At 63.6% G+C, this 24,024-nt stretch overlaps 1 protein-coding gene across 1 annotated transcript; it reads right to left on the reverse strand.

Annotated features, from left to right (window-relative positions):
- Window positions 1–2,470: 2,470 nt before the first annotated feature.
- Window positions 2,471–22,853, reverse strand: LOC133755617 (protein argonaute-2-like). Its single transcript, XM_062185692.1, is given in 9 exon segments — window positions 2,471–5,546; window positions 5,648–5,847; window positions 8,471–8,572; window positions 11,606–11,740; window positions 12,818–13,012; window positions 14,213–14,303; window positions 21,597–21,738; window positions 21,741–21,755; window positions 22,675–22,853. Coding segments are annotated over 9 exon segments (1,131 nt in total). The 5' UTR covers window positions 22,817–22,853; the 3' UTR covers window positions 2,471–5,437.
- Window positions 22,854–24,024: the final 1,171 nt, after the last annotated feature.

A 24,024-nucleotide genomic window follows, 5' to 3' on the forward strand; every position in this document is an offset into this window, starting at 1 on the left:
AGGGGAGAGGAAGAGAGGTTGAGAAGGGGGGAGTGGGAGGGAGAGGGAGGGGGAGAGAGGGGGAGGGGGAGAGAAAGGGGGAGAAGGGGAGAGAGAGAGGGAGGGAGGGAGAGAAGGGGGGAGGGAGAGAGGGAGGGAGGCAGATCACTGAGCGCTTCCCTTTGTACCTCCTCCTGCGGCTCACTCCGCCAGGTCTTTTTTTTTTTTTTTTTTTTTTTTTTTTTTTTTTTTGCATCCTCTGAAACGCACGACATGAACATCTGATTAAGGCTTAATTTCAAGTGGCGTCACCACGGAGCATCATGCAAGCACGGGACATCCTGAGGACGCACGGACGGCAGCACAGGAAGGACGATGGCAGGGAGCCCCGGCGCTGTGTTCGCGGTGCTGCGACGTTAGGGTGAATCGCACAGTCCACACAGCAAGGGGAAAGCAGAGGCCGAAGCACACAGCTTTACAGGGGCCGCCCAGTCCTGGCAGCACTGTGTGGGGTCCACCCGGCGCTGCGCACCTGCAGCCGCAGCGCGTTCTCATTCCTGGGGGGCAAGTCGAGGGGCGAGGCCCACCTGGGGGACGTCTGAATTCATTTTTGGTTCTTTTTCAATTATTTTATAAAAATAAAATAAAACTAGAAAAGTCGCTAAGACTACGGGTGGAGCCCCTTGGGATGTGTCAGGTGAGCGGGCTGCAGAAAAGTCTGGACCGAGACCCTACATTCTCCTTGGTACCGCACCCTGGACCGAGACCCTACATTCTCCCTGGTACCGCTCTGGCGCACACGTCATCGGCACCCCCTTAGATGGTTTGGACACCAGAACCTGCTCGCCTCTAGTTAGGAAGCCTCAAGTCACAGCTTGCACACACCCCCACCATCAGCTCAGGACTCGCCTCCCGGCGCCCTGGCCCGGGGGTCTGTGCCCTCTGCAGCGGCTCGCGAGGGAGACGCTCTCTCAGACACACACACGGGGTGACTTCCCCACTTCAAGCCAGTGAACCAGACCACCGGCCAAGACAGGGCTCAGCCCCTGGCCAGGGGAGAGCCGGAGACTGAGCGTGTGGCCGTCCACCCCAAGGAGCCGAGGCGGCGGCTTCCCGAGCAGCCCCTCACACACTCTGCAGACACAGCGCCAACTCCTTTATAAAACCCACTCCGCCCACCCCATGGGCGACAGCACTGCTGAGCACTGCCAGCTTTGGCTGGGTCCCAGTGTGGGGGCTGGAAGGACTCACTGACCACGCCCACCATAAAGGCACCGAGGCTGCTCCGATGGGGACCCTCACCCACACCTCCAGCTGTGCACACAGCCTCCAGAGGCCCGGGTCCCCTCTCCCCACAGTGGGATCCTGGGAGCTGCGGTGGGCTCAGGGACCTGGTAGGTGCAGAAAGGACCAGGAGATGGTCCTGCCCGGCTCCCAGAGCACGGGGGTGGGGTGGGGTGGGGTGGGGTGGGGGTGGGGGGGTGGTAGAGCCTCCTCCAGCGCCCCCCGGGGCGGGGCGGGGTGCACAGGGTGACCCGCCCAACTGGGAGCCAGTGGCAGAGGCCATTGCTGCTGAACCGGGGCACCTCTGCGCTGGCTCTGGCTGGAGCCCCGGCAGAGCCCCGGCACGCGAGCAGGCGACCCAGGCAGCGCACCCAGACGGGTGGCCAAAGATGCCTTCGATCCCTAGATCCGGGAAGCACTGACGGGAACCAGCGCTAAATAGAGTGACTGCCCAAGACCGGGGTTAGGGATGTCCCAAGGGCAAACCGCAGCCACTGGAGGCAGCATCGGCAGCAGACGCCAGCCTTGGGGAGGGCGGAAAGCACGCAGGGGGCACCCCCGTGCCGGCCCCTGCCGGTGGGGACCCTGCCTCCTCTCCAGCGGTGGGCCTTGGCCTGGAACAGAGCGCCTTGCCTTCAACCCTCAGCATGTTTCAAGTCGCGTGCGGTAGCTCACGTCCCAAGGTGAGAAGGTCCATTTGCCTGCTCTGGCTTCTGTGATCTGTGAGGGTCGGCGTGGAGCACCGTGGGGATTTTACAGCGTGTAGAACAGGGGGCGGAGAGAGCAAGGGGGACACTTTAACCCACTCCTAAGTAAGTGCCTTCCTGGAGGGACAGGGCAAAGCCGGGTCTTAGCGCGGCGCCTCTGCCGCCAGCCGGGCCGACGCAGGCTGGGGCCGCCCCTGGCCACGGTGTAGCACTGGGCTTTCAAGCCAGAAGTGGCAGACAGATGTTACCCCTCCGTGTGGTCAGGGAACACTCTGGCTACTTTCAGTGTAGACAGCTACGCCTAAGAGCACACGGGAATCCACTGGGGAGTTCAGAGGTAGCTTTGATCTGCGCTTGGTTTGCTTTTGTTTTTGTAATTTTTAAACTAAAAGGTATTTAGACGCCACCTTCCTCAGTGGCCTGGCGAGGCCGATACATTCACTCGAGACCGTAAACTGCAGAACACAACCAGAGAAGCCCACGCGAGGCCCGCGTGGACACTCAGGCGACTCCCGAGCCGCAGCCACCAGCGATGGCTTTGACACAGCGGTGACCTCGCCGCCACTTCCCCCGGCCATGCCGCCGCCACAGCCTGGGTGGATCGAGGGCAAAGTGCTTGGGGGGAGGGGGAGCATGCCCTGCTGTCAGGAGATGGGAAAGTTCCTTCCAGAACAAGAGGACGAGTTGAGGCGAGCAGCAGACCCAAGCCCACGCGGCGCTGAGAACGTGGCGGGGCCACCTGTCGCACCCAGCACCACGAACCCACTCACGAGCATCCACGAGCACGCACGTGCCGGTCGGACACAACAGAAACAAGTTGCCCCCCTCCCCAAAAAAAATCAGTGCAATTATTCTGAGTTGAAATCTTCCTTAGAGAAAAGAGTTGGCGACGCGTGCGACACGGCCAGCCCCGTGAGGAGGCCACGTGTGCGGCGTGTCTGTGCCGCAGGGCCTCGAGCCGCCACACCACGCGGCGGCGTACATTCCTTTCCCCAGGAGCGCAAGGGCAGTCACACAGAGGTCACGGGCGGGGTTTGCATGGCTTCTCCGGGCCCCTGGGGTTGGCGGCTCTCCGGCTCAGGCAGCCCCAAGCTGTCCCTCCCAGAGCTGCCTCTGGCGTGGGGAGCACGCCCACAAAGACCACCCTTCCACAGGCCGCAGCCGCCCGCCGCGGCCCCTCTGGACGCGAGCCTGCAAGCGGGCCACCCTAACATCGTATCAAATATAGAATCTGACTGCAAAACTGCTTTGCAAAAATCACATCCGAGTCACCTCGCAGGCCAGTGTGAAATCACATTGCGCAGGACTACGAAAAGCAACTCATCCAGAAAGACTAGACCTGTGGCTCGCAAACAGAAGTCCCCGGCACCCGGGACTAACAACTACAAAAGCTGGGGAAGATGGCCGCTCGCAGATCCATCGGGCACCACATGCGCGCACAGCCACGCTGGCCATAGGAACCAGGGCAGAGGGGGAAATAAATAGCAACATTCACACTGAACAGCAAGAAAAGCAACACGACAAAGTAACACCGAACGCCGGGCAGCCGGGCAGCCTCCCAGGGCACCGGGGTCAGGGGGGCGGGCGGGGCCGGCCACACACTGCCGCAGGGCTGCCCCAGGCCCGGCACGCCCCTTCTCGGGAAAGCGCGGACCTCACCACGCGGGACGGGGGTCGTGCGGGGAGGCCTCCTCTAAGGGGACGCACTGAGGCCCAGTTTTCCTCGACAACGAACCCGAGTCCTACATTCAGGCTGCTGGGAGCAAGGCACACCTTACTTAGCAGTAGGGTGGGACGGCCCCAGGCGGTGGGGTGGGCAGGGGCTGCGCACGCCGGGCGGGAGGCTGGCAGTGAGGAACCTGAGAGACGGGAGCCGCAGCCGTTGGCATTCAGGCCAGCGGTCCACTCAAGGTGTCACCACTCGGAGTTTCACAGAGCGGGCGCAGGGCTAACAGACTACGCCCTCCCCAGCGCCCAGGGCCCCCTGCGCCCAGAACTCCCCGACCATCGCCGCACGGATTGGGCCCAAGCCCTGCCTCCCCCACGGTCCCCAGCTCAGGCGCCTCGGCCCGGAACCTGCATGTGCCAAGAACCACCGCGAGACGCGGCCCCTTAGCTTGAGCGCGCCTGGTAATCTGAGCCAGAGTGGGTCCCCGCCACCCGCCAATCAACAGCAGAGGCTGCCTGCAGCTCTTAGGGCAGAGGCTTCTGGCGTAGAGCCCCAGAGGGGAAAAGATAGAGGAGAGACTATGCCGGCACTGAGACCCCCACCTGCACACAGACGCACGCACAGCGCTCGGGCCAGAGGTAACTGTGGCCAGGGCTGGGCGGGAGGAGCTGAGGGGAGGCCCGGCTCCTCCCGGACTTTCCACGTGGAACACGGATTGCGTTCTTACTAACATCGTACACGGACGAGCAGCCCACTCAGCACGCGCACGCTGCCTGCTGTCACCCTGGGACACTGCCCACGGGCGCACTTTCCAGACCGGCGACCCAGCGTCTGGGGCCCGGCCGTGGGGCAGCGGGTGGCGGTCACGCGGATTGCACACCAGCACGGAGGGCCACGGGAGCTGGCCGGGTGTCCCGATGTGCCGCACAGTGAGTGGGGACAGCATCTACCTAGCACATTAATACTGCAAACCAGATATATATTCTCTCTTAGGTCACAGACAGAAGAACAGTGGGGGAGGATTGTACTGTATTTATCACCACAGACCCGTATTCTTCAGAAACTTTGGAAAACAAATGTCACAGTCCCGTAGGACAAATCTTATGATTAGACTCTCGGTATATTGTCTCTTCTTCTTCTTCTTCTTCTTCTTTTTTTTTTTTTTTTTAAATACATTTTTATTAAAATGGCACTTGTCTGCCAATCTCTCTGGACCTGTCAGCGCTTTGAACACATGCGGCCCGTCTTCTGCCACCGCCCCTCGGCGGGAGGCACCTGCAGCTGGTGTGGCGGGGCTGCCCGCCACGCCAGGAGCCACGAGCCACGAGTGCCGCGTGGGTCGCAGTGTCGTGACGACGTCTGAATGTTCAAGGCTTTAAAACCACAATGGTGCTTCTGTCGCTTTCTCTCAGAGGTTCACAGCTAGTTTGAGCCCATCAATTTCATAGACAATCGTGTGTTAAAAACAAGTAAATTCAATGACCAAATAAATTAAAAATGCTTTAAAGCCCTGAGTTCATAGACTGGTTTGGGAGGATCTTAGGGGACACGGGGCTCGACTCTAATCAGCAGCTCAGATTTTGGCAAACCACATTTCCTACGGCGGTGGGGTCTTACAGGCCTGCAGTTCAAAAGCCGAGTTGAAATCTGGGACGGAAGGCATTCTGGAAAATGGAGAATCGGGTAAAACCAGTGGCGTCTCCAGTCGGCTGCCCGGTGCTGGCTGTCGGGGAGGGCTGGGCCTCTGTGGTCTGAGTGTGGCTGGTCTCACGTGACGATCGCAGGACACGAAAACACGTCAAGCAAAGTACATGGTGCGCAGTGTGTCCTGGTGGACCTGCACGGCCTTGGCCAGGGCCTGGTGGTCTCGCCCGTTGCTCTGCCCAGAGGTATGGCTTCCTTCAGCGCTGCAGAGCCGGGGAGGGGGGGGCGGGCAGAGAGAGAATGGCCGTCACTAACCGGGGCTGCGGAGGGGCGCGCTGGCAGCTGCGACGTACGCGACACCCACCTGTCGTGTTCTTTGTCCACCAGGTGGTACCTGGCGCGGAAGGCGACCAGGTGAGCGTAGTAGGCCGGCGCCGGGATGGAGACGGAGCGCGTGCAGCGCACGTAGGTGTGACACAGCTGGTAGGTCAGGATCTGCAGCTCATCGGAAGAGAAGCGATTGTCATCCCACAGCACGTGGTAGTGGGAGGGCCTGCTTGTCCCCTGAAAGCACAGCGGAGCGCCAGTCAGTTGTGAGCTCTTTAGGAAAAAGACCCGTGGAGGGGTGTCTGCGACAGAGACGCAGCGCCACGTCATCCTGATTGCTAACAGCACGCGTGTGAAGAGCTGGCTGCCAGCCAGCGTCCTCACGCAGCAACACCGCACACAGTGGCCGTCCAGCTGAGGGTTAAGACGCCTGGGGCTGGCGCTGTGGCACAGTGGGCTAAGCCTCTGCCTGCGGCACCGGCATCGCTCCATGGGCACGGTTTGAGTCCCGGCTGCTCCTCTGCCAGTCCAGCTCCCTGCTAATGCACCTGGGAAAGTAGCAGAAGACGGCCCAAGTGTTTGGGCCCTGGCACCCATGTCGGAGACCAGGAGGAAGCCTCTGGCTCCTGGCTTCAGATCGGCCCAGCTCTAGCTGTTGTGGCCATCTGGGGAGGCAACCAATGGATGGAAGGCCTTTCTCTCTGTCCCTCCCTCTCTGTAACTTTTCTGACTCTCAAATAAATAAATAAAATCTTTTTAAAAAGGTGCTTCTGTTCCCCGTCTGAGTACCTGGCCCATTGTGCTCCTGGGCTCAGACTTCTGGCCGTGAAGACCCAGGGAGGCGCCCGCCGCCCGGCACAGGAGACCGGGATCTGTCCCAGCGCCCTGCTCCAGCCACTGTAAGCCGTGGGGGAATTCACCGGTGGTGGGAGCGGCTCAACACACACACATATACATACACTGAAGAAAAAAAGAAGCCTGCCTCCCAGATCAGAGCGCCTGGCTTGATGGCCAGTCACTGGCGGCTCCAGCGGCGGGCTCCCTGCACCCCTGGAGACCGCATGCGCTCCCGGCTCCCGGCTCAGGCCCTGGCCCAGTCATGGCTGCTACGGGCATCTGGAGAGTGAGCTAGCAGGTGGCAGCTTTCTCTGTCCCCCTGCTCCGCCCCAGATAAAGGTGTGTGTGAGTGTGCACGCCCACACACTAGGTTTGGAACATTCCCAACACAAAGAAAATGAGAAGTGTTTCAGGGTCAGCGCTGTGGTGCAGCGGGCAAAGCCTCGGCCTGCGACACCAGCATCCTTGTGGGTACCGGTTTGTGTCCCGGCTGCTCCACTGTAAGATCCCAGCTCCCTGCTATGGCCTGGGCAGGCAGCAGAAGATGGCCCACATCCCTGGGCCCTGCATCCATGTGGGAGACCCGGAGGAAGCTCCTGGCCCTTGGCTTCAGCCCAGCCCAGCCCTGGCTGTTGCAAGATCTGTTCCTTGTCTCTCTCTCTCTCTCAATCCGGCGTGCACTCACATGTCGCATAAGGACACGCAGTGTGCATCGATCACACACTTCAAGTGGCCACACTGAAGGCCGTGTCGTCTGCTATGAGGGGGTTCAAAAAGGTCATGGAAAACGCACCCAGCTCTCATCCCACGGCCCCACCAGCTCTCCAGCACCCCGCAAACATCAGGGCTTCCTCCTACACCCACAGAAAAGGATCTCCACCCCCAGTCCCCGCGGTCGGCAGCATGCCAGCCCGGGGCTGGGGCACCAATCATTTCTGCAGTTTCCGTAGCTTCAGGTCTGCAGCGAGAGCAGCAGCCGAGCCGCCCTCCCCGCCGTCACAGCCCCACCTGCTCAGCACATTCCTGAAAGGCAGCCACAGAGGCCCTGGCAGTGTGGGGAGCCAGGCCGGGGACACGCGGCACGGCCTGCTGCTTGCTCCGTGGCAGGCAGTGGACAGCTCCAGGGTGGCCACCCGCCACTCAGATGCAGTGTGCAGCCAGCCTGGGCTCTCGGGCTGCGGACCACACACGGCCCGGGCCACAGCTCCCTAGCCAACAGTGGCATAAATGACAGGGAACGTTAAATATTCCCATCGGAACATCAAGAGCTCACATTCGGGAGCAGACACCTGGTACAACGGCTAAGTGGCCAGCTGGGGATCAGGGTGCCTGGGTTCGAGTTCCGGCTCTGCTTCTGACGCTAACACCCGCCCAGGAGGAAGCAGATGACGGCCCCGGCACCTGGCGGCGTGCCAGGCTCCGGCCCAGCCTGGCCCAGCCTGGCCCAGCCTGGCTGCCGCAGGTGTTCAGGAAATGAACCAGAGGATGGAAGGGCCCTGCCTCGTTCTCTCTTTCAAACCAAGTGAACATAAATCAAGGTCAAGTTCACAGTGAGCTCCCAGATGTTAGGTCCTGATTCTTTGGGGAGGGACCTTGCGTCCCATCTGGAAAGCCGAGGGCTGCTGACAGCAAGGTGCTCTCCAGGGAGGGCCAGCGCCTGCAGTGGGTGGGGCCCTTGTGTGGTCGCACTGTTAGCCACGGGAAGCCCCCGAGCGGCCTTCCTGTGTGCCCAGGGCACAGCGGGAGCCCGTCCTGACCTGGGCCCGGCCTGCTATCCCACCCCACGGCAGCCGGGGGGCCGCGTCCCCGCTCAGCCGCACCTCTCAGCTCCCAAGGCGCCAGACGCACGGCACCTGTCCTGGACACTCCCTCGCCCTCCTGCCTGGACCTCAACTCAACAAAATGGGGCCTCCTCAGGGAGGTCCTGCCGCCAGTACCCTGAGGGCCGCACCCCGAGGGCCACCTGGCCCCCAGTCCGTGCAGCCGGGGCGTGAGCGCCCCCGAGCGTGCCCGCTGTGCTCACCTGGATGCCGGCGTGGCTGCACAGGTAGAAGTCAAACTCGGTCGGGTGTGTGATCTTCGTGTCCACGGTCGTGCCCGCTGGAATGTTCCCGCTCTTGCCGACCTTTGTTAACAAGGAAGCTCGTTAGGGCACAGGCAGGGCGGCGACAGAGCGGCTGTGTTGGGGCTGGGGTTTCTCGCCATGTTCCGTCACCGTCCACAAGTTACACACGGCCCTGCACCCTGGTCACTGCTATTTTGATTTGTGACCTAGACAGAAACTGTCGCTGACAGACACAGAAAGCCGACTGACACAACAACCATGCCCTCGCCTCGCGTCCCTGCTGGCAGTCCCCTGCCACCGGCAGCCTGCTTCGGCTTCAGACACGTGACGTGGAATGTGCGGACAGCCGACCGGTGCCCGGGAACTCGCACTTTCCCTTAGGGCAGCCTTTTTCTAACCTTCAGATTTTTTGAAAGAGAATTTGGGGGGCCGGGGTTGTGGCATAGCAGATAAAGCCGCCTCCTGCAGTGCCAGCATCCCATATAGGTGCTGGTTTGAGTCCTGGCTGCTCCACTTCCAATCCAGCTCTCTGCTATGGCCCAGGAAAGTGGTAGAAGATGGCCCATGTCCTTGGGCTCCTGCACCCACGTGGGAGACCTGGAGGAAGCTCCTGGCTTCAGATCGGCCCAGCTCCGGCCATTGCAGCCATCTGAGGAGTGAACCAATGGATGGAAGACCTCTCTCTCTCTCTCTGCCTCTCATTTTCTCTCTGTGTAACTCTTTCAAATAAACAAATAAATCTTTTTAAAGAAAGAAAGGAAGAAGGAAGGAATTCGGGAGCCATGGGGGCCCTGACCTCTTCCAGACCCCAGCCCCGTGCCTGCCAGGCTGTGATCTGAGCGAGGCCCGATTCTCCCCACAGGGCTGCTCTGTTCCTGCCACACCTGTCAGTGCCCGCTGGCATGGTACCTTGTCGGGGACTGCAAAGCTGTGCGCGTGCACCACAGGTCTGGGCTGCTGCCTGCTGTGTGCTCGTGCACGGGAGCACACCACTGTCTCTCCTGCTGGTGCTCACAGGCGGGCAGCTCGCACCCCACTGTTCACTGCTCCCAGCACCGCTGCCACCCTCCGCACACAGGCTTCCCCAGGATGCTCTCCCAGAATCCCAAGGGTGCTCCGCCCACCTGTGGGACCTCCCAGGGAGGCAGCGCGGGGCTCAGAGACAGCTTAGGGTCAAGCGGCCAGGCCACGCAGGAAGCAGATCTGGGCCTGGGATGCGTGGCTCGAGACTCATGGCACCGTGAGTGACCCCACGTATTACTGTTCCTCCCACTCTCCCATTCTCTGCACACTTCGTGCAAGGTTGTTCCAGGATGACTTGGTGGCTCTGCCCACAAGGGGCCAGCATTACAGCACAGCGGGTTCAGCTGGGGCTGACACACCGGCAGCCCCCACCGCAGTGCCAGCGTCCCGACTGCTCTGCTTCCGGCCCAGCGCCCGGCTAACGCACCTGGGAAAGCCATGGGAGGCGGCGCAGTGCTGGGCCCCCGACACTCCCGCGGGAGACCTGGATGGGATACCTGGCTCCTGGCATTGGGTTCACAAAGCTCTGGCTGTTGTGGCCATTTGGAAGATGGAAGATCTGTCTCCCTCTTGCTCTCTCCCTCTGTCTTCCAAATACATTAACTAAATCTTTGAATCCTGGGGGTGTAGGCGTTGTGGTGCCAACAGGTTAAGCTGCTGCTTGGGATGCGCATCACCTCTGCTTCCAACCAAGGTGCCCGGGGAGGAGAGGCTGACGCTCCGAGCACCTGGGCCCCTGCCTCCCAGGTGGGAGACCAGGACGGAGCTCCGGGCTCCTGGCCTCAGCCTGGCCCAGCTCTGGCTGCTGCGGGCATCTGGGGAGGGAGTCAGTGGATGGAAGGTCTCTGTCTCGCCCTCCCTCGGCCATTCGGCTTTACAAATGAACAAACACTACCATGAGCAGGGACGGACCCCGCAGCGCCCTCTGGGGCCAGCCTGGGTAGTTTCCGTCGCCCGCGGTTCCCGTTTGGAAAGCAGGTTCCGATTTTCATTTGCTGTGCTGCCTTCTTGCTCCTCTGCTATCTTCCTGTCCATTCCAGGAGGGGAGCGGGGCACAGGTGCAGGCCTGGGGCTGAGGGAGGCGGGGCCACGCCGGGTTATTTTATGGGTCTCCTTCCTGTCCCACAACATCGCAGCCACGTCCGCAGACTGCATGGTTTCAGTGGCCTGGCAGGGGCTTTAAAAGAAACCCTCTTGCTCCTGCTGGGTTCTGCGCGCCCTGCACTGCCATCCTCGTCACGTATCTCAGGCCTGAGCTACAGAAGCGAGCTGGATGGTTCAAGCCTTTGTAAACTTCATTTCTTCTGTCGACTTAAAATTTGTCTAATGATAAGAAACGTCTTTAGGAGACAGGTTTGGAACTCTCTGGAGACCTCCTCTGCCCGGGGGAGGCCCTGCTTCCGCGGCTCCCCGCGCCACTCCTGACGCACCCGTGCCCGGTTCCAGCAGAGGTGGGCGGCGGGCGGGTCAATCTCTCCCGTGCAGGTCCCGGTGCAGGCACACCCGCGACAGTGCCCCTCCGCCTATTCTGTCCCCAGCTGCCGCCTCCGCCTCCCTCCCGGGCGCCAGGCCGACTCCCCTCTACGCACTTCCTCCTGTCCTGGTAGTCGCTTTGACACAGGTGGCCACACGTAGGGCAGCTGTCTGCTAAAGACTTAGTTTTGCTCATCCCGAGAGGGGACACAGAGCTTTCTTTGGCTGTCACAGCCACAAACCTGCTGAGGAGCACCTGGGGGCCGGCCTGGGCTGGCACACCTGCTTGCTCCCATCCTCTCCATACCACTGCCGTATGGCTTCTATGCTCGTCTGGAACAAGCAGGGTGGGGACCTGGATGTCTCCACTCCACCCATTTCCTCCTCATCGCATGGCCACGGCCATGGCCATGGGGTCCAGCCCGTCCCATGCCTGTCTGAACTGCCTTTCCAGCTGATTTTCGGGACAAACGACCTGGCAGTGGCAGGCCTGGACCCGCCCCCTGTGTGACTGACACACCGAGGGTCCTCAGCACACGGAGGGGAGCCTGCCTCTGACGCTGGAGGCCGGGTCTGCAGGGCCCCGGGGACACTCACCCGCTCGTTCTTGTCCGTGCAGAAGAGCCTGGTGTGGTGCCGCTTCTGCACCACGATGAAGGTGATCCCCGGCTGGTAGTCCTTCTCCAGCTTGATGCAGGCCTCGCGGATGGCGAGCAGCTCGTGGTGGAGAACCTAGGGCGGCGAGGGACGCGCTCAGGGCCGCTCGCTCCCGGAACCCCCGGCAGCACGGCCATGCAGCCCACAGACGGAGTGCGGCCTCCCGGCCCCATCAGCACATTGCCAGGCACGACTTCTCCCTCTGCAGGTGTCGTGGTAGAAAAGGCACCGCGGGAGCCACACGGGACCGGGCGCTCTCACCCGCACCTGCTGAACCTGCTTCAGCACACTCTGCTAGAGAGGACTTGGGCTCAGGAGGCCCCGAGTTCAGAACCCAGCTCTCCACCGGCGCTGTGGCTCCGGAGGAGCCCCAATCTCCGCTCCCCGGCCTCGCAGGGCAAGACTAGCGGTGGCAGGCCAGGCACCTGGCACACTAGCACCAGCCCCGATACCCACGGGCAGTGAGCGGCCCCTGTTCACTTCCAGGTCAGACAGATGGACCCACACTCAACTGTCCCTGTCAACTACCACGCCACGACGCCGCAACAAGACAGGCTGGTTCCGGGCCAGGAAAACCCAGCTGTGATTCCGAGACACCTGGAGGGTGTTCGCAGGGCGGTAAGAACCGGACGGCAGATCCCTCACGCAGAACGGGTGCAGCGGGCACTCCGGGAGGAGGTCAGCACCAGGCTGGCCAGTGCAGGAGCAGCGGCTCTGTCCGCCCAGGAGACCAGGACGCTGAGTGCACACGCCTCGTCCCAGGCCATCCACCTGCCCAGGCCTCAGAGACACAGCAGGCCAGCTACCAAGGGTGTTTCCCACCCGGCTGGGTCTTCCCTAGCACCGGGTGCGGCCCACACCGTATTTCTACCTCCCTACAAAAGCCCAGGTGGCGTGGAGAGCGCCAACAGGGAGAAACATCAGCTCATTCATCGTCTGAGTTCCAGGCCGGGACGGCTGTCAGGCCAAGGCACCTTGGCCTGGAAAGAACGAACCCCGCCCTCCCAGTAAGGCAGCCTCCCCCACCCCAGCCCGCCCCTCGGCAAGAGCGCTGCAGACAGCCAGGCCCCAACCCAGACACAGCCCTGCTCTCTCCCCTCCTCTGCTCCACCTCAGAAGCTGGCCTGCCTCGGGCCGGGCGAGGGCGCCCACCTGCTGGAATTGGCCCTCGGAGACGCCGTCGCGGTAGAAGATGATGCGGGTGGGCTTGAAGCGCGTGGACTTGTAGAACTGGATGAGCAGCTCGCGCACCATGGCGGCCAGGTCCTGGATGATCTCCTGCCGGTGCTGCTGCACCCGCACGGTGGCGCAGTAGCGGTTGGGGTGGGCGTCCATGCTGCCCACGACCTGTGGGGACACACAGTGAGCGTCCTCTCGTGGCGCACACGGACAGCCCCGGGGAGGGACGCGGGCGCCAGGCTCCCAGCCTCCCACCATGACCAGCTACACGAGCACTGGTGACGTCACTCCTCGTGTGTGGCGATGGGGCTTACAAAGAACAGAAGTTTGCTCAAGATACAGAGCAGAAGACACGACTGCCCGGAAGGAAGCTCATTCTGCAGCCGGGGGCACATGTTGCTAATCAGCCGGCCCCTGGGCCCCGGGGACGCCACCCCCGCTGCTCCCCTCCTGCTCAGGACGGCGCCATCCGCAGGTGCTGGCAACGCTCAGAAGGGAACCTCTGGTGCCCAGAGGCAGGGCCTGCGTCCCGGAGTCTCTGGCCTGGAAAGCCTCACCCCTGCCTTGGGACCAACTCCCTCCCGCTCCCGCTCCCGCTCCACATCCTGGGTCCTGCCTCGGGCTCTGCTTTTTCTCTCAAACCAAGAGAACACACTGGCTCCGATCCATGTCAAGTTGGGGTAAACAAACGCGTCACCAGACACGCATCTGTGGCTGCCGGTTGAGAGCCGGGCCGGAGAACACCGGCCCCTGCCCCTCCGCAGCCTAGAGACGAGGCGCCCAGGGGCCAGCAGGAGTGGGGGGCCGCGGGCACCCCTCTGCACACCGGAGAGTGCCCTGTGGGGCCACCTGGGCACCGCGGCTCCGCGCATCACTCTGCCTTCCAGAGCTCACAAACCACTCGTTGAAGAGCAGCCTGGGTCAGGTGTTTTTTTTTTTTTTTTTTTTTTTTTTTAAATAAAAGGCCAGCAGGCAAGGCCACTGGCTCCTGAGAAGCAGCCACGGAAGAGCTGACGCCAGGGCCGCACGGGCGAGCGCAGGGCGCTCCCCGGCCAGCACACTGCGGGACAGGGCAGACTATCAGACCGTCTGCTTAGTGCTCCATGTGCCTTAGCATCTGCTCGGGGCTACAAAGCTCAGATCTCAGGGGAGAAGCAGGGGAGCCCCCAAAAGGCTGCAGGCAGCCCTCGTCTGGTTTAGGGGCTTCTGGGTGGGGCTACCTCAGAGCCCTGGGCTTCGCCCCTCCAAGCACCCACTGGCCACAAAGGCTGCTCTCAGCAGCCGGCAGTCCGGTAAGCCCCGCGCCTCTCAGAACACCACCAGGCCCCCGCAGGAGGGCGTCCCCGAGGGAGGGCCCCGAGCACTCACGGCGGCGATCGAGGGCTTCTTGCCATCCCCAGCGGGTGGGTGAGTGACATCTGCACCCAGAAATATGACCGGCTGCTGGAACACGGGGGGCCTGTGGGGAGAAGCTGCCATGAGCGGCAGGCACCTGACCTGGTGCCGAGGGCAGCACGGTAAAGCTTTCAAATCCATCGAGGGCAAGCAGACATGGACGGCAAGAGGAAGTCTGAGAGGGAGCCCGGGCACGCCCACACCGCTACCTCCACGCACACGGACCGTCCGTACACGCCCACACCGCTACCTCCACGCACACGGACCGTCTGCTCCCGTGGCACAGGTCCTGGGGCCACGGGGAGGCTGTGCACGCCCACACCACCACCTCTGTGCACACTGACCATCCGTGCGCGCCCACACCGCTACCTCCACGCACACTGACCGTCCGTGCACGCCCACACCGCTACCTCCACGCACACTGACCGTCCGTGCACGCCCACACCGCTACCTCCACGCACACTGACCGTCCGTGCACGCCCACACCGCTACCTCCACGCACATGGACCGTCTGCTCCCGTGGCACAGGTCCTGCGGCCACGGGGAGGCTGTGCACGCCCACACCGCCACCTCTGTGCACACTGACCATTCGTGCGCGCCCACACCGCTACCTCCACGCACACTGACCGTCCGTGCACGCCCACACCGCTACCTCCACGCACACTGACCGTCCGTGCACGCCCACACCGCTACCTCCACGCACACGGACCGTCTGCTCCCGTGGCACAGGTCCTGGGGCCACAGGGAGGCTGTGCACGCCCACACCCGCCACCTCTGTGCACACTGACCGTCCGTGCACGCCCACACCGCTACATCCACGCACACGGACCGTCTGCTCCTGTGGCACAGATCCTGGGGCCATGGGGAGGCTGTGCACGCCCACACCGCTACCTCCATGCACGCTGACCATCCGTACACACCCACACGGCTACCTCCGTGCACATGGACCATCCGCTCCCGCGGCACAGGTCCTGCGGCCACGGGGAGGCTGTGCACGCCCACACCGCTACCTCTGTGCACGCTGACCATCCGTGCACGCCCACACCGCTACCTCCATGCGTGCTGTGCACGCCCACACCGCTACCTCCATGCACGCTGACCGTCCGTGCGCGCCCACACCGCTACCTCCATGCATGCTGACCGTCCGTGCGCGCCCACACCGCTACCTCCATGCACACTGACTGTCTGTGCGCGCCCACACCGCTACCTCCATGTGTGCTGTCTGTGCACGCCCACACCGCTACCTCCATGCACGCTGTCTGTGCACGCCCACACCGCTACCTCCATGCACACTGACCGTCCGTGCGCGCCCACACCGCTACCTCCATGCACGCTGACCGTCCGTGCACGCCCACACCGCTACCTCCATGCGTGCTGTCTCTGCACACCCACACCGCTACCTCCATGCACGCTGACCGTCCGTGCACGCCCACACTGCTACCTCCATGCACACTGACCGTCCGTGCACGCCCACACCGCTACCTCCATGCACACTGACCGTCCGTGCGCGCCCACACCGCTACCTCCATGCACACTGACCGTCTGTGCGCGCCCACACCGCTACCTCCATGCGTGCTGTCCGTGCACGCCCACACCGCTACCTCCATGCACACTGACCGTCCGTGCGCGCCCACACCGCTACTTCCATGCACACTGACCGTCCGTGCGCGCCCACACCGCTACCTCCATGCACACTGACCATCCGTGCACGCCCACACCGCTACCTCCATGCGTGCTGTCTCTGCACACCCACACTGCTACCTCCATGCACGCTGTCTGTGCACGCCCACACCGCTACCTCCATGCACACTGACCGTCCGTGCGCGCCCACACCGCTACCTCCATGCGTGCTGTCTGTGCACGCCCACACCGCTACCTCCATGCACGCTGACTGTCCGCTCCCACGGCCCCTGGCTGGAGACGGCTGCCCTGTGGGAGTCCCGGGCATGCCTGTGGAGCACTCTGAAGGGCACGGGGGAGGACTCCCGTCTCACTCGACAGAGGGCTCCACTCCGCAGCGCAAGGGAAGCTGGGGATCGTCCTGGGGCTGCTGTGCACATACAGGCGGATTCCAGAACCTTTCTTAGCCTCTCCAAGCTCCTCAGCAGTTGGCAGGCCCCCACCCCTGCCCCACAGACAAGGAGCAGCCTTGTTGGGGGACACAGACTGTGGGCTGCTCCCCTCTCCCCATGGCGCTCTGCTCAGTCCCAGGGGCGGAAGGCAGTGTGCAGAGCACGGCACCTTTGCCCACGGCTCCTCCCGGGCCAGTCCACTGGCCAGGAAACCCAAGTTGTGGGAGTGGGGCAAGAACCAGGTCCTGGTGGAACCATGCGGCTAGGTACTTGCGCCATGCATGGTCCAGGACTGCTGGCCAGAATCTGCAGGGGACAGACAGGGGACAGGAGCCACCAGGAGCTGCCACTAGGCTCCCGGAAGCAGAGGGGCCCAGCAGAGCACTGACAGAGGGGCCGAGGAAGGGCGTCCCCCAGTTTTCGCTCCCTTCCCAGGTGGCAATGCTCTGTGTGCGGGGCTGTGTGTACCTGCGACCCCAGCTGAGCTACGCCTGGGGCTGGCACAGGTATGCCTGCTGGGCACTGTCACACGCCTGGAAGCAGTCCCACCCCCACCCCCACCCCTGTGCCTCGAGTGCTGCTAGCGAGGGGAGAGGAGTTGCATGAGGGTCTCATCTGTGTGCCCCCATGTCTCAGGGTCCGCAACAGGTGGGCAAGTCTCCCCTTCAATGCAGCTGGGCCTCTCCTGCCCGGGGCTGTGCGCCGGCCCCTCTGGGAGTGCCGGGCAGACGCTGGGCAGGTGTGTGCTGTTCCCTGCCCGCCCTGTCATGTGGAACCTCTTGGAAGGCAGCACATGCGCACAGACACTGCCTCACTGTCCACAACCCACAGTGGCCAGAAGCCACTGAAGCACTGCTGGGGGCCCTGACCACACAGGGCCTGCAGGGCACCCTCCACAAGCCCCACACCGGCTGGGCCACACCTTGGACAATGCCACGCCTGCCCTTGCTGCCTCCCCTCCCTGCTTGTCCCACGCAAAGCTCCCTGAGCTAGCTGAACCCGTCGCGGCCCCTCCCACGCGGAGGCAGGCTGCCACGGCAACGAGATGGCCCTGGCACTGGACACAGGATACAGGATGCACTTGCACAGCCGTCGGGACCTGGCTGTCTCCCCCCTCCCTGCTCCCATCTCCCCGGCCGGCGGCTGGCGTCTGAACCTCCAGTGCCCCAGGAACAGGGGCCTCACCTCACCCAGCTACACGCCCTCAAGACACCTGCCCCTGTGCTGAGGACCCCAAATTTCCGCCGTCCGCTCCTGTGGTCTCCCTGCTGTCTCCCGCAGGGGCTCAGGGCCCTGGAGCCGTCCTGATTCCTCTCTTTCCTTCACAGCCCATGAGCTGAGAAAGCTCCATCTGTACACGCCCCAGGCCAGGAACGCTCCCCGTGGGTTAGCGGGAGCGTCTCACCTCTGCTGGCCTCTTGGATCAGGTCACCCGGAGGCCGCAATGGCCCAGTCCCGCGGCAGCACTCCTCTGCTCTCAAGGCCCGCGCACCTCCACCGCACACCCGACACTCCTGGCAGGCTCCCGCCGCGTCCGCTGCTCTGGCTCAGCCCTCTGCAGGCCCTCCCTCCCGAGCTGTCGTGCCCTTGGCCTCGCTCTGCTGCTCCTAGGTGGGACGGGGGTGACGTGTTACAGCTGTCTGGGTCCCTCACTGGGCTCCTGCCCCAGACTCGGCTGAGCCCACTCACGTCGCCCACAGGACTTGCACAGGACCAAGCCGCAGCACGGAGCGGACATCGAGGTCCAAGCCCGTGTGACTGCAGACACGGGCTCTGTGCCTGCTACCTGTTCAGAAGGGCCCTGCAGTCAGTGGTCAGGGGGAGGAGGGCCCTGCAGTCAGTGGTCAGGGGGAGGAGGGCCCTGCAGTTAGTGGTCAGGGTCAGGAGGGCCCTGCAGGCAGTGGTCAGGGGGAGGGGGGCCCTGCAGGCAGTGGTCAGGGGGAGGAGGGCCCTGCAGTCAGTGGTCAGGGTCAGGAGGGCCCTGCAGGCAGTGGTCAGGGGGAGGAGGGCCCTGCAGGCAGTGGTCAGGGGGAGGAGGGCCCTGCAGGCAGTGGTCAGGGGGAGGAGGGCCCTGCAGTGCAGTGGTCAGGGGGAGGGGGGTTCAGTCAGTGGTCAGGGGGAAGAGGGCCCTGTAGGCAGTGGTCAGGGGGAGGGGGGCTCAGTCAGTGGTCAGGGGGAAGAGGGCCCTGTAGGCAGTGGTCAGGGGGAGGGGGCTCAGTCAGTGGTCAGGGGGAGGAGGGCCCTGCAGGCAGTGGTCAGGGGGAGGAGGGCCCTGCAGGCAGTGGTCAGGGGGAGGAGGGCCCTGCAGGCAGTGGTTAGGGGAGGGGGCTCAGTCAGTGGTCAGGGGGAGGAGGGCCCTGCAGGCAGTGGTCAGGGTGAGGGGGGGCTCAGTCAGTGGTCAGGGGGAGGGGGCTCAGTCAGTGGTCAGGGGGAGGGGGGCTCAGTCAGTGGTCAGGGTGAGGGGGCTCAGTCAGTGGTCAGGGGGAGGGGGGCTCAGTCAGTGGTCAGGGGGAGGGGGGCTCAGTCAGTGGTTAGGGGGAGGGGGCTCAGTCAGTGGTCAGGGTGAGGGGGCTCAGTCAGTGGTCAGGGGGAGGGGGCTCAGTCAGTGGTCAGGGGGAGGGGGGCTCAGTCTGTGGTCAGGGGGAGGGGGGCTCAGTCAGTGGTCAGGGGGAGGGGGCTCAGTCAGTGGTCAGGGGAGGGGGCTCAGTCAGTGGTCAGGGTGATGGGGGTTCAGTCTTTGTGGTCAGAGTTCAGGGGGGCTCGGTCTGTGGTCAGGGTGAGGGGGCTCAGTCAGTGGTCAGGGGAGGGGGGCTCAGTCTGTGGTCAGGGTGAGGGGGGCTCAGTCAGTGGTCAGGGTGAGGGGGGCTCAGTCAGTGGTCAGGGGGAGGGGGCTCAGTCAGTGGTCAGGGGGAGGGGGCTCAGTCAGTGGTCAGGGGGAGGGGGGCTCAGTCAGTGGTCAGGGAGAGGGGGCTCAGTCAGTGGTCAGGGGGAGGGGGCTCAGTCAGTGTGGTCAGGGGGAGGGGGGCTCAGTCAGTGGTCAGGGTGAGGGGGGCTCAGTCAGTGGTCAGGGTGAGGGGGCTCAGTCAGTGTGGTCAGGGGGAGGGGGGCTCAGTCAGTGGTCAGGGTGAGGGGGGCTCAGTCAGTGTGGTCAGGGGGAGGGGGGCTCAGTCAGTGGTCAGGGGGAGGGGGCTCAGTCAGTGGTCAGGGGGAGGGGGGCTCAGTCTGTGGTCAGGGGGGAGGGGGCTCAGTCTGTGGTCAGGGGAGGGGGGCTCAGTCAGTGGTCAGGGTGATGGGGTTCAGTCTTTGTGGTCAGAGTTCAGGGGGGCTCGGTCTGTGGTCAGGGTGAGGGGGCTCAGTCAGTGGTCAGGGGGAGGGGGCTCAGTCAGTGGTCAGGGGAGGGGGCTCAGTCAGTGGTCAGGGTGATGGGGGTTCAGTCTTTGTGGTCAGAGTTCAGGGGGGCTCGGTCTGTGGTCAGGGTGAGGGGGCTCAGTCAGTGGTCAGGGGGAGGGGGGCTCAGTCTGTGGTCAGGGTGAGGGGGGCTCAGTCAGTGGTCAGGGTGAGGGGGGCTCAGTCAGTGGTCAGGGGGAGGGGGCTCAGTCAGTGGTCAGGGGGAGGGGGCTCAGTCAGTGGTCAGGGGGAGGGGCTCAGTCAGTGGTCAGGGGGAGGGGGGCTCAGTCAGTGGTCAGGGGGAGGGGGCTCAGTCTGTGGTCAGGGGGAGGGGGGCTCAGTCAGTGGTCAGGGGGAGGGGGGCTCAGTCAGTGGTCAGGGGGAGGGGGCTCAGTTAGTGGTCAGGAGGAGGGGGCTCAGTCAGTGGTCAGGGGAGGGGGCTCAGTCAGTGGTCAGGGTGATGGGGGTTCAGTCTTTGTGGTCAGAGTTCAGAGGGGCTCGGTCTGTGGTCAGGGTGAGGGGGCTCAGTCTGTGGTCAGGGTGAGGGGGCTCAGTCAGTGGTCAGGGGGAGGGGGGCTCAGTCAGTGGTCAGGGTGAGGGGGCTCAGTCAGTGGTCAGGGGGAGGGGGGCTCAGTCAGTGGGTCAGGGTGATGGGGGTTCAGTCTTTGTGGTCAGAGTTCAGGGGGCTCGGTCTGTGGTCAGGGTGAGGGGCTCAGTCAGTGGTCAGGGGAGGGGGGGCTCAGTCTGTGGTCAGGGTGAGGGGGCTCAGTCTGTGGTCAGGGGGAGGGGGCTCAGTCAGTGGTCAGGGGGAGGGGGGCTCAGTCAGTGGTCAGGGTGAGGGGGCTCAGTCTGTGGTCAGGGTGAGGGGCTCAGTCAGTGGTCAGGGGGAGGGGGCTCAGTCTGTGGTCAGGGTGAGGGGGCTCAGTCTGTGGTCAGGGGAGGGGGCTCAGTCAGTGGTCAGGGGGAGGGGGGCTCAGTCAGTGGTCAGGGGGAGGGGGGCTCAGTCAGTGGTCAGGGTGAGGGGGCTCAGTCTGTGGTCAGGGTGAGGGGGGCTCAGTCAGTGGTCAGGGGGAGGGGGGCTCAGTCTGTGGTCAGGTGAGGGGGCTCAGTCTGTGGTCAGGGGAGGGGGCTCAGTCTGTGGTCAGGGGAGGGGGCTCAGTCTGTGGTCAGGGGGAGGAGGGCTCAGTCAGTGATCAGGGGGAGGGGGGCTCAGTCAGTGTGGTCAGGGTGAGAGGGCTCAGTCAGTGTGGTCAGGGTGAGGGGGCTCAGTCAGTGTGGTCAGGGTGAGGGGGCTCAGTGTGGTCAGGGTGAGGGGGCTCAGTCAGTGGTCAGGGTGAGGGGGCTCAGTCAGTTGTCAGGGTGATGGGGGTTCAGTCTTTGTGGTCAGGGTTCAGGGGGGCTTGGTCTGTGGTCAGGGTCATGTGGGCTCCAGTTAGGGCTCCGTTGTGCTGTCAGTGCACCTGTCTCAGGACGGTGTGACACCTGTGAGGATGGCAAGGCCTCGCGCCCCGCCAGGACAGTCAGGAACCATGCGGTTGGCGGGAGCTTGACCAGAGGCTATGGACTCTAGGGCAGCTCCACTGCCCACCCCCATGGCCCAGTCCTCTGGGACAGGCGGGCAGCCAGAGCCCTGGCTCCTTCAGGCTGGGCCCTGTGAGCAGTGGCTCCCAAGTGCACCTGCCTTCGCCCCGCCCCTCGCACAGCTTCTACTGCAGGGGGCGGGGTGGGGAGGCCACCTCCCGGCCATTTCAGGGGCAGCCTCGAGCCCCTGCGCCCCCGACCCCGCACCTGACCCCCAGCGCTGTCAGGTCCCACGTCCGCCTGCGGGACAGGGCTCGGCCACGGGGCCGGGGCCTGTCTGCGCCCGCGGGCCCGGCGCGGCGAGCTGCCCGCCTCACCTGCCCTGCGGAAGCAGGATGTTGTTCACGCCACCCAGCTTCACGTTGATCTTCAGGCAGAGGTTGGACAGCGTCTGCGGCGTGGTCCTCTGCACGTTCTTCATCTGCACGCACTGCGTGGCCATGCCCAGCACCGTGTCCCGACACGCTTCACTTCAGCTGAGGACGCCAAAACACACAAGGCACAGCTCTCGCTGGCACCTGGCTCCGCCGGCCGCCCGCCCCCGCCCCGGCGGCCTCGCAGGGAGGGGAGGCGGAGGTCCAGCTCGCCCCCATGCCAGTCCCTGTCCCACCCGCATCAGCAAGGGAGGCTGGGCAGGCTCCTCCCGCTCCGCCAGCGCAGGAGCACCGCGGGCCTGGGATTCCTGAGCGGGACGACACCTATCAAAGGGCTCGCGCCAGCACGCACACTCGCGTTGTTAAAAATAAAAAGAGCAGCCTCCTCAATCCCTGGCAGATGCGACTCTGACATCAAAGAGCCACGCGGCCACCCCCACCCTGGACACTTCAGGAAGCAGCTGGGCGACGCTCCCTGGCAGCTCTGGAAACACTGACTCCGGGGCAGTATTAATAGCGCCAACGCCGCGGCTCCTCTCGCCTGCTTTTTTTGGAGGTTGGGCTTGGCGGCCAGCAGCACGGCTCTCACGTGTCCGCGGTCCGTCCCCGGCTGGACGGGGGTCACTGGAGACCGCTGTGGCATCCCGGGTGGCTCCCTCTGCCCCAGGCACCCCGCCACGCCCGCCTGCCACCTGGGGCCTTCCTGAACAGAGGAGCTGTGCGTGGCTTATCTCTGCCTTCCAGGGGCTCAGGCCACCGTAGCTGACTCAGTGGGAGCTCCGTGACACCTGTCCGCAGAGTGCAGACGGGCATGGGACGCCAGCAGACGCCGCCACGAGCCCCGGGGTTGCTGGGTCCCCAGGACTGTGACTTGGACAGACATGGTGGGGCCCTGAGCCCTGACAGATGGGGCCCGACGGCCACCCAGCCCCTCCCCCTGCTCAGCTGTGAAGCGAGGAGACACAGGAAGGGGCGCAGGCCACACGCACAGCCAGAGACGCGCGAGACCGCGGGCACCAACCGTAGACGGGCGTCTTCCCGGGCAGGATCACCACCACCAGCTGCAGCCCGGCGTACGTGTTCTTCAGGTGCCTGAACATGGGCTCCACGCTGTCGGCCCCCTGCGCGTACTTGCAGAAGCACGGCTGGCCCTGGATCGGCATGCCCGCGTCTCTCGAGATCTTCCTCAGCTGCTCGGTGAAGGACCTGGGGGACCCGGCTCGCGTCACCCAGGGGCACCACGTGGGACCACAGAGCCAGGTCACACCCCCGGACGCACACGACCCACAGGTCCGGCAGCACCAGCAGCTCGGGAGGCAGGGAGCCCGGTCCACAGCTTCTATTTTAGGTCTAAGAATAAAAGCTGGGCCACGCTGTGGTGTAGCAGATAAGCCAGCATCCCCACGGGCCCAGGCTCGTGTCCTGTCTACTCTGTTTCCGACTGAGCTCCCGGCTAATGTGCGGTGGAAAGCAGCGGAAGGTGGCCTGAGAGCTTGGCCCCCGCCACCCACGTGGGAGATCTGGATGAAAAAATCTTCCTTTTTTTTTTTTTTTTTTGACAGGCAGAGTTAGACAATGAGAGAGAGAAGAGAGAAAGGTCTTCCTTCTGTTGGTTCACCCCCAAACGACCGCTATGGCTGGCGCACTGCGCCGATCTGAAGCCAGGAGCCAGGTGCTTCCTCCTGGTCTCCCATGCGGGTGCAGGGCCCAAGCACTTGGCCATCCTCCACTGCACTCCCGGGCCACAGCAGAGAGCTGGACTGGAAGAGGGCAACCAGGACAGAATCCAGTGCCCCAACCGGGACTAGAACCCGGTGTGCTGGCATCGCAGGCAGAGGATTAGCTTAGTGAGCCGTGGTGCCGGCCAAAATCTTCCTATTTTTTAAAAGTTATTTATTTATTTGGAAGTCAGAGTTACAGAAAAAGTGGGAGAGACAGGATCTTCCATCCTCTGTTCACTCCCAGATGGCTGCAACAGCTGGGGCTGGATCAGACAGGAGCCAGGAGCCAGGAGCTACTCCCATGTGGGCAGCAGGGGCCCAAGCACTTGGGCCACCCTCTGCTGCTTTCCCTAGACCAGCAGCAGGGAGCTGGCTCAGAAGTGGAGCAGCCAGGACCTGAACCGGTGCCAACGAGCTGCTGGCATTGCAGGCAGTGGCTGTACCCACTCCGCCACGAAGCCAGCACCGCAGATAAATCAATCACATTGCCTTTACCCTAAGCAGGGAGCACTGGGAAGCAGCGGTGACTCGCTGAAGTGCTCAATTTCTCACGTATCACGGCAGCTAAGAAAACATATGTGGGTGACATCTCTCTTGTTTGTTTATTTTTATTGTATTTGAAAGGTAAAGAGACAGATGGTTCACTCCCA

This window comes from Lepus europaeus, unplaced genomic scaffold, assembly GCF_033115175.1.
Source record: "Lepus europaeus isolate LE1 unplaced genomic scaffold, mLepTim1.pri SCAFFOLD_628, whole genome shotgun sequence".
In the NCBI taxonomy this organism is placed as follows: domain Eukaryota; kingdom Metazoa; phylum Chordata; class Mammalia; order Lagomorpha; family Leporidae; genus Lepus; species Lepus europaeus.